Consider the following 10,408-nt stretch of genomic DNA (forward strand, 5'->3'; position numbering starts at 1 on the left):
AAAGATAGTCATTGCAGTAATCAAGGGTTAAGATAGTCATTGCAATAGTCAAGGGCCAAGATAGTCATTGCTATTAATCAAGGGCTTACATAGTCATTGCAATAGTTAAGGGTCAAAGATAGTCATTACATGTCAAGGGCCAATATAGTTACAGTGATTAATCAAGGGCCAAGATTGCGATTAGTCAAGAGCCAATATAGTCATTGCGATAGCCAAAGAACAAAGCTATTAATTGTGTCAGCCTATGGATGGCGAGAAGCCTCCACAAACGCTATGTCTCCGCAGTAATGTGCTCAACAAGCCATGTGATAAGATGCGTGGGTTGACGGTCTCGGACGTGGTGGCAACTGAGATCCGTCCTCCGCCACCCGGATTGAGTCACTACGCCACCACGAGGACTTAGAGCGCATTCGGAATTGGGCATTCCAAATTGGGGAGAAAGAGGGGAGAAAAAAAAGAATAAAAAAAAAGCCCACCGGGCATTGTTAAGTGATGCTTCTGCATAAATTACACAAAGCTTATGAACCATTCACAGCGATATTGATTAAATTGCAGGAGGTTGCTGAATGTCTGTGCTTTTTATGTCTAGAATGTGTTTCAATATGAATGCTGTATCAAATTGTATCAGCAGAAGATCACTGTCTGCACTGCCATTGGTAGTTGCTGCATCGCTTTGCTTTGGATTTGCATAAAGTTGTGCTCTGTTAAACTCTGTTGCATCGCCAATCGTCAATCATGTTGTCGGAAATCGACAACACTCATTGAAAATTAATGACTTCAGGTCGTTTTGTAGCTGCAAATTGCTCAGTGTGAATGCCATTTTACACCAAAAGTGATGTTTCCATGGTCTAAGCATGATGGTGGAACTTGTGCATTGGGGTTGTATGCGATACAGTGTTACATTTTTATCAGATATGGTTGTATTTAGTGTAGTAAAGTTAACTTGCATGGATTAAATTGTAGAAGACTGACCCACTGTTCTTCTATACAGATAAATTCTGGTACTGTCGATTGTCGCCTAATCATAAAGTCCTGCACTACGGGGACCTGGAGGAGAGCCCTCAGGGAGAAGTACCCCATGATTCCCTTCAGGACAAACGTGAGTACAGCCTACATTCTGATTATGACTTTGTGCCTTCACAAAGATGGTAATACAATGGCCACACCTAGTTTTATTGTTCATGCACACACTGCAAAGTTTTGGGAATGACAAATACATTTAAATGTAAACTCCACATAAATGAATCCCCTAAATTATCGTTCCGTGTGTGTACAGAAAACAGGAATCACTCCCAAACCTGTAATGGTTGACAGCAATAACCATAAAGTTTTGATGTGTTGCGGATGTAAAACAAGACTCATGGATCCCAACAGTTTAACCAATTTGGTGATAAAGAATATTAGCAACCAGAAACGATAACATCCAGCAATTGTTACTTAACGCCGTAAACAGAGTCGCCATGCTGTGCTCATGCTTTTTAAGATGTTGCTTTTAAACAAAGTGCACTTTCTCTCTTGACTTTGAAGTATAAGTTTTCTTTAGACTGCAGAGATGATTAGAGCAACTATGGAGCAGAGAGACAGACTGGTGTCAAAATTTGCAAATGAGTTAAGACACATACCTCTGTTTCTGCGATTTTTCTAGCTTCACACCTCAGACGAGCTGTCAGTTTCCAAAGAGAGTGCCTTCACTGCATAACTAGTTGTTCAGTTCAGTGAATTCTGTTGTATACTGCGGTTCTTATTCCTTGAAATGACAGAGTTCTGTGTGTACAGAATGGTAATAAAGGAATAGTTTACCCAAAATGAAAATTCTGTCATTATTTACTTTACACACAGTGTTTAGTATAGCTTCAGAAGTCTTGGTATATACTGCAGTGCTTGAGTTGTATTGACTATTTTTATAGTGGATTTATAATATTTATTTTGTCCTTTGGTTTAGTCACCTTTCAATTATATGTTATGGCAAATGCCATATAATTTCATACGGGTCTGAGTAAGAATTCTCATTTTGGGCGAACTATTCCATTAAGCATGTAGTGACAATTGTATTCAGCTGCTGTGTGTACTTGACAATTAATTATTCTCTGTTCCCTGTGGCAGTTCCTGTTGCTGATATCAAAGCTGTTGTCACAGGTAAAGACTGTCCGCACATGAAGGAAAAGGGAGCTCTGAAGCAGAACAAGGTGAGTCCTTTTGTGTGTGCTTAGTGAAGGAGAGCAAAAATGCTCTTGAATATCAAAAGATCACATTTTCTTTTGATACATTGGTGTGTGGCTTGGTGACAAAGGATGCATTAGTTATGCCTTGTAGCTTCGTGACTAATGATACATCAGCTCACTTCAGTTTCAAAATCACGCTTTTTTCTTCCCACAGAAAAAAGCAGGCAATGTCAAATTTATGCGACAGTTGGTCAGGGCTTTGTGATGGCCACCCCAATACCTTGACTTTGTTGTCCTTAAGCCATTTTGACACAACTTTGGAGGTATGCTTGGAGTCATTGTGCATTTGGAAGACCCAGTTGCGACCAAGCTTTAACTTCCTGGCTGATGTCTTGATTTTGCTTCAATATATCCACATAATTTTCCTTCCTTATGATGTCATCTATTTTGTGAAGTGCACCAGTCCCTCCTGCAGCAAAGCACCCATTTTTGTTTCATCAGACCAGAGGAAAATTCTCCAAAAAAGTAGATCTTTGTCCCCACGTGCACTTGCAAACTGTAGTCTGGCTTTTTTATGGCGGTTTTGGAGCATTGGCTTCTTCCTTGCTGAGCAGCCTTTCAGGTTATGTCGATATAGGACTCGTTTTACTGTGGATATAGATACTTGTCTACCTGTTTCCTCCAACATCTTCACAGGGTCCTTTGCTGTTGTTCTGGGATTGATTTGCACTTTTCGCACAAAACTATGTTCATCTCTAGGAGACAGAATGCGTCTCCTTCTTGAGCAGTATGATGGCTGCGTGGTCCCATGGGGTTTATACTTGCATGCTATTGTTGTACAGATGAACGTGGTACCTTCAAGCATTTGGAAATTGCTCCCAAGGATGAACCAGACTTGTTGAGGTCCACACATTTTTTTCTGAGGTCTTTTTTTTTTCTTTTGATTTTCCCATAATGTCAAGCAAAGAGGCACTGAGTTTGAAGCTAGGCCTTAAAATACATCCACAGGTACACCACCAATTGACTCCAATTAGCCTATCAGAAGCTAAATTAGGCTTGACATAATTTTCTGGAATTTTCCAAGCTGCATAAATGCACAGTTAACTTAGTGTTTTTAAACTTCTGACCCAATGGAATTGTGATATAGTCAATTAAAGGTGTCTGTAAACAATTGTTGGAAAAATTACTCATGTCATGTACAAAGTAGATGTGTTTGTAAACTTCTGACTGCAACTGTACCTGTTATTGGACAGTTTTTACTCATAGGGGGTGTGAGAAGTTTTGGTGAGGTCTAGGAATACAATATTCAAAATTTTGTTTTTTTGTTTTATCAATTGAAAAAGGAGTCATTGTCTTTTTGGAGCTGGTGACTTCTTGCTTGCATTTCTACAATTTATAGAAGTATTCATCAGAATTGTAGCTAGACACATTTTCCGGATGTACTGGACACCTCCCCTGAATGCTACCCCAAAAACATCTCCATGTATTTTCTGTTTAGAGTTTGTGAGAGTAAAACATCTTGTTACAGTAAAGCATCGATGCACTTCCTGTGTTGATCATCTTACTACTGTCTCTTGGTGCCCAGCAGGAGAGGCACATATACAGTACATACACACAAACACATGAACACACACTCATCAGATTGGACCATCTGCTGTTGTAATATGTTCAGAGAAGACCTGCAACAGTCTCGCTGTAGGAGGCAAACAAACACAGCCAGCCCCATTTGCATTTGACAGACGGTGTCAATTTTCTCTCCTACTTTAGGAGGTTCTGGAGCTGGCCTTCTCTGTCCTCTACGAGTCTGACGAGTATCTAAACTTCATTGCCCCTGACAAGCATGAGGTGAGCAGCAGCCAACAGCAAGCTAAAAAGAGGAACTGTTTTATCTTAATAAAGTGCAACAGTCTATTCCAGAAGTGAAAACCCCATTCATTTTTCCCATAATTTATTTTAACTTATAAACCTTTAAAGATTTACCGTGAGCTCAGAGGTTGTTAATCAATGGTATATACTTCTGTTGAAGCCGTCACTCCACATTATTTCAACTTCTTTTTAAAAAATTTTTTGTTTTTGTTTTTTGGTGGTGAAAAACTACACAATACAAGAATCATGAAGAGAAAGATCCACCAATCAAATAATCACAACAAAAAAACTGCAGAAAAAGAGCTCTGCAGCGACTGCCCACTTCCATGATGCACTGTGATTGACGTAATCAAATCATTCTCCCTACACTCTCAAACTATTTTATATTTTGCTTTAAATATGTTCTAGTTAAATGATTATATACTTAAAAATCAATAGTTTTATATATTTCCATTTTTTTTATTTGATTAAGTCCTTCACAATTCTTTGTGGGATTGTAGTTCATTCCCTCATCAAACATTTTTAGTATACATTCTTGTACCATTGTCTTTATGTCCAGTTTTCAAATACATTTTTGCTTTATAATATTGTGATTCACGTCAGAGCTGGTTGGTTTGGTCCATTGCTTGTACTCTTATTCTTGTTAAGGATTTTATAAAATCACCGCCGAAAAAAGGAGAAAATTAGGGCTGTCAATTGATTACATTTTTTTATTGAATTAATTGCATGATATGCAGATTATTAAATCGAAGTAATCGCAGTTAATCACATATAATCAATATTTGTAAATAAAACAAATAATCATATTTAAATCATTATAAATATAATCTATACTATAAATATATTTCACATAATTAAAATACATTATTGTAGTGGACAAGTACAGCATTAATTAGGCATTACAAAATGTGGCTTTAGAAGTCAATATATTATTTATTTCCATATTACTGAACATAAGCCTATTAAGGGCCTGCCCTACAGTCCACAGCAATCTATTTAGCAAATTGAATTAGTCAATCTGTCAAGGTAAACTTATTATATGGGCTTTTCTATGGACATGCCTACTGTATGTACACATGCATCAGACCAATGCTTTTGGAGCATCTCACTTTGGTTATCACCTCGTAAACATTATTTATTTTTACTTTTAGGACACTGTCAAGTTTAATGTAATTTGAAACTTAGAAAAACAGATGCAATGCAGAGGTTTATTCATGGGAATGCAGATTATTTCTACTCTTTAGGGCTGTCATTTGATTAAAACAATGTGTCTGTTCCAAAACCTAGGATTAGGCATCGAAGGCTGTTCCAAAAGGGAGGTATTTTAATTATACTGCCTCTTAAGGTATCTCATTTTGGCCAGGGTACCGGGTAGGTGATCTCAGAATGCACCGTTATGAGCTCAATGGAAAAATAAATCCAAGATGGCGGACGAAGCGAGAGAAATGTAGATTATAAATTAAATTATAATCCATTCAATACTGAACAGTATCGATAAATAACAGTTTAATATAATACAAAACCAACTAATTTACCCAAAATATGTGTTTGTGCCATGCATACTTAGGCTCATTAGAGGATCGCATGATTCTCTCCCGTCACCTGTATTGAAATCAGTTGTGAGTTGAGTGTCCCGTGTGCTGCGTGTGAGGAGCACTATCTGAATGATGCGCAGCGCTGCCGCCTATGTAGAGCTTTCCAAATCGGTCTCTTATGAGGCTTCATTTCAGTAAGGATGCTGCCATACAACACAGCTGCCTATGTAGTCAGGAGACAGCAAGGCAGCTCACTAAGTTTTAGAACAGACCCAATAACTGATCTTTTTGGCTTTAACTTGACTGATCTTAAATTTATAATTTGCCTCTAAATATATTTTTTTCCCTTTACAATTGTAGCTACACTCAGTTCCTGAATAATAAATCAAACACATGTAACCTGCAGCAGTCTGGCCGTCTAATTAACGCATTTCATTCATTGATGATATTTCATATCTGTTGAGTTTTAACGATAAATTCCACCATACAATGATTGCAAATGATTGAATTAAAGCTTTTAAAACTGCTATTCCACTGCATTTTTAATACACTGTAAACAGTAATGTTCAGAATATTTCTTCTGTCTCTGAAAATATCCCTACTTTAAAATCTTCTTCCGAACACAAACTTCGGGAACTAGACAACTACAGCACATTATGAATGTACATAACTGCAAACTAGTGAGCTGCGGAAGTACGTAATGAGGCTCAATGCTAGTAGTCCATTGCTCCAATAGTAGGAACAGCCTATTCCTTATTACATTCCGGGCACATGATTACTTGTGTACATTTTTTAGCACGCTGTTTTTATACAGTTAACACGTTAAATTGACAGCCCTAGAGATAATATTTTCTGAACCAAGATGGCTGAGTAAGTGGACGGGCACTGTTGCTCTCTACAGTGTGATTCAAACTTGCATGCTGTGGTTTAATGCTGTGTTGTCTGGCTGTTTTTCAGTACTGCGTGTGGACAGATGGGCTAAATGCACTGCTTGGGAAGGAGATGACCAGTGAGTTCACTCGCTCAGACATGGACACCCTCCTCAACATGGAGATGAAGCTCCGCCTCCTTGACCTGGAGAACATCCAGATTCCTGATGTTCCACCCCCCATCCCCAAAGAGCCCAGCAATTATGACTTTGTTTATGACTGCAACTAATCCCCTTTCACTGGACTGACTGATTTTTCTTAAAATGCATACTGGAAAAAAGACAAATTTTTTTTTAAAAAGGACAACTTTCCTGCTTAAACTTGGCTCTCTTGTGCACCTCATCTCAATGGATTTGCTAAACTTAATGGACTTAACTTGCAAGGCCTCTGAACCATCTGGTTTGGTTGAAGAACCATGACACACAAACTGGTCCTCGGGTTCTAAACCACTCTCATTTTGTCACAGTCATCTCCAAACATCTCTTTAAACGGTTACATTCCTCAAACAGACCACCTGCTCTGGCGTAAAGATTGCTTCATGTCAAAAATATGTCTCATCGTATAATTTCAGGCTGTTTGGAGCGGGATGCTCCTTGTTGAGTCTGCAGAAAGTCCAACCTTGCACATGGTGATCTACCTTCTGAGTTTAGTTCCAGTTCTACTTACACCTGCCTGTACTTTTCAAGTGAACTCCAAGACCTTGATTGGCTGGTTCAGGTTTGATTAGAGATGAATCTAAGCTTTTCAGGAAACTAGATCTTCAGGAGCAGGCTTGGTTACCCCTGGTATTGGCAGTTGGGGTGTGTAGCGCTCGTTGTAATATGTTTCTCACTCCAACAAGCGGCAGCTAACATCAAAGCGGGGTTGGTAGTGCAAGCAAAGTCAAAGTTAGTTCCAAGTATCTCATTCAAGCCTCGTATACTGTAGACTGTTAAATAGGTAGCTTCATGCAAGAGGTTGCCTCTTTTTGTCTTAAACCATACCTGCTTTGTGCATACATTGTTGTCATTGTCTGACTATAACACAGGCGTGTAGATAAAGCTCTTCCATTCACTCAGCATCAACAGATTCATGGCAGACTGCTGTAACATTCCAAAGCAATATTGAGCTTCTGTTTTGTAAGCTGGTATAACTTCTGTGATATTCATGATTGCTGCCAAGTAGTCAGTATTATACATTTTTGTGTAATAAGGAAGTTTTATTTTTCAGGGCTATCAAATTCATTTAAAAGTTCATGTTTAATTTAATTTAAGATTGTGGTTATTATAATTGTTATGATTTATTTTTCTCCCCTCAGATGTTTGTTATAGGTTTAGGAGAGCGACATCCTGCTGTTTACATTAAAGATTGATTCCAATTCAGGTTTTGGTTGTACCTCTGTCACCACAGTGACTGTTATTTTTTACATTTCATTATGCTGATGTCATACATTTACTAACGATGAGTCATTTATATACTTGTGAATTTTCCTCAAAAGCTTATGGTGTAAAATGCCAGTTTATAGTCTTCTTGTGGGTAGTTTGGAAATAACATGTCCATTAACCCTTTTTTTATTTATTTATCATCATGATTTAGTTTTTTTTTTTTTGTAATTTATTTTTTTTATCTCCTTTTAGCTTTTTTTTTTTTTTTTTTTTTTGCGGTTTATAAATTAGTCCTGCAGTGTGACAAATAATTTTTTAAAAGAACTAATATTTAATGTTGTCTCTAATATGAAGTCATAAAATGGCATGATTATGCATGTATTTTATTATTATTATTATTATTACTATTATTATTTTCTAGTTTTACATAGCCCCCTCTCATCCATCCGGTCTCTTCATGGGTGAAGTAAAACTACACTAGTATTTAAAACAAATATTCTATACGCATTTGTGTGCCACTGTAGATGAGCAGCGATATCCAGAAGAAGACAGAACTGTTCATTCAGGGCTTTCACAACTGTCTCGCATGTTAAACACCAAAGAATTTAAGGAAGGGGTTTTACTATCCACTGACACAACGCCACTTACCATTGCAGCATTCTGCCTCAAATATCTATTCATACGCTGAGATGGGCCTCTCTGCACGCTCTTCACACATCTGTATGGTAATAACAGAGGTAATGTGGCAGTTAGGTTGTTAAAAAGAAAACCCACATCCGATAACAACTGTCCTACTAGACAGTCAATCCACTAGCCCTACATACTTGAGAAGTGCCTCATAAAGCAAATGATGAAACTTCATCTGATTACCTTCATAAAATGACTACTAGAATGCTGTGGTGACTGACTTGGGTGGAAATGACTTGATTATTAACCAGTATTATCAACTAAAAGTTACAGCATTTATTTTAAACCAAAAAGTATCAATTAAATCAAAATTCAAAAAACGGTTAAAAGGATTTGGCCAGTACGGGGATCGAACCCGCGACCTTGGCGTTATTAGCACCACGCTCTAACCAACTGAGCTAACCGGCCTTGCACGTTCAGCATAATAAATAATTGAAACTAGAGACATTAAAGAGACTGTAGGTCAATTCTTTACAGCTTTTTCATTCTCTCATAAATTAAATATGGTGCAACTCTAAAGACGGTATTAAACGAACTGATGAACCGACTTCTACTGTGGATCGAACAGCTGTTTGTTTACCATCAGTTTTAAACCCGAGTGATAGAACTACGGGTGATTGTAATAGTGTACTGTTGAACTGACCGCAAAATATGTGTAACTACCCTTAAAAGATTGCTTTTAAATCACTTAGGAAGAGTCGACAGCAATCTCACATAATTTGCTGAAAGAAGAGATTTTGCTCGTTAGAACTGATTGGGTCCATCTCCATCTTCACCTAGTGCAGAATCCCGCATATTTAGCATTGCCTCATAAGAATAGCCTATACTTTCCCCCCCACTATGTTCTGTATATGAGCACATCGTTTTCAATGATGCATATCAGAATTTATTAACTAGCAAAAATTTGTCCCCAGGTCTGATTAAGATTATTAATAGTATGAAAATAAGATGCAGCAGGGCCTATGGTTTATAAACCTTTAAAACATGTTCCGTTGAGTGAATCATAATCACAATGTTGTCAACCGTATTCTTTAGTCAGTATGTTACCTACAGAGCTGAGATTTTCTTCTTAAATCTTCGTTTATGTTCTGCAGAAGAAAGAATTTTTGGGTGAACTATCCCTTTGACAATTAACTAAAGAGCTGTTAATTTAATAATGCTATTTAATACTCTTAATTAAAGTTATCTTAAAGTGTAACAAAAAATTACTTGGCTCTTAGTCTGACTACGGTGGTCCCTGGGTCAGCAAAGGTTAAAACCCCTGTACTTTTAACCTTTGAAGACGTGTATATTAGTACAGATTATACACTGATACTACCCTGAGTGTAGGAAGAGAGCCTGGTTCTACACAGGCTGAACTGATGTGTCCTACTGAGAGCAATTTTGTTTCTCTCATCTAGACGGGAGCACTCTCACAGTGCTGGTACCAAGTCTATAGTAGTCTTATGATGTCACCTGTTTTCATTGTTTTGGCTGAGATATGGTCAAATAGGTTTCCAGCTCTCCTGTGGTCCTCAGAACAAGGGGCAGAACAAAGGCTCGCTATATTTAACTTAGCAAAAATTGCTGCATCGGGCTGTATACAGTACGTGTAGGCTGTAGTACATCTTCCAGTAACTCTGAACTGTGAATGTGCTATGAAAGTTAATGATAATCAAAAGCGCAGAAACAGCTGTAGCTTCAGGCCAGGGCATGACCAAGTGGGACTGAAGACTATGAAGAAGGTGTGGTTTGAAAAATCTATCTAAAGAAAACTCAGATCCAGGGGATTTGCAGATGTCAGTTACCCACAGAATAAATCAGAAGCCTTCAAGGTTGATTAAACAAAAAAAGAAGACAATTCTTCCAAAGAGAAGGACAAATAT

General features: G+C 37.8%; 1 protein-coding gene and 1 non-coding gene across 7 annotated transcripts in view; one reads left to right on the plus strand and one right to left on the minus strand.

Moving 5' to 3' along the window:
* The window catches only part of LOC127420648 (engulfment and cell motility protein 1), a 150,625-nt gene extending 142,772 nt beyond the window's left edge, over positions 1-7,853 (plus strand). For 5 of the 6 annotated variants that reach the window (XM_051663066.1, XM_051663067.1, XM_051663065.1 and 2 more), the window contains 4 exons: positions 992-1,099; positions 2,104-2,186; positions 3,930-4,007; positions 6,521-7,853. In XM_051663066.1, coding sequence (XP_051519026.1) covers positions 992-1,099; positions 2,104-2,186; positions 3,930-4,007; positions 6,521-6,721 — 470 coding nt within the window. In that variant the 3' untranslated portion in view covers positions 6,722-7,853. Of the gene's footprint in view, positions 1-991; positions 1,100-2,103; positions 2,187-3,929; positions 4,008-4,270; positions 4,374-6,520 lie in introns of all 6 variants that reach the window. The other variant, XR_007893842.1, reaches the window with a different exon arrangement.
* Positions 7,854-8,877: 1,024 nt separating this feature from the next.
* On the minus strand, positions 8,878-8,951 carry trnai-aau (transfer RNA isoleucine (anticodon AAU)). The gene has a single exon. It is a non-coding gene; the product is annotated as a tRNA-Ile (tRNA).
* Between the last annotated feature and the right edge of the window lie 1,457 nt (positions 8,952-10,408).

The sequence above is a fragment of the Myxocyprinus asiaticus genome, chromosome 30, assembly GCF_019703515.2.
Source record: "Myxocyprinus asiaticus isolate MX2 ecotype Aquarium Trade chromosome 30, UBuf_Myxa_2, whole genome shotgun sequence".
Taxonomy (NCBI): domain Eukaryota; kingdom Metazoa; phylum Chordata; class Actinopteri; order Cypriniformes; family Catostomidae; genus Myxocyprinus; species Myxocyprinus asiaticus.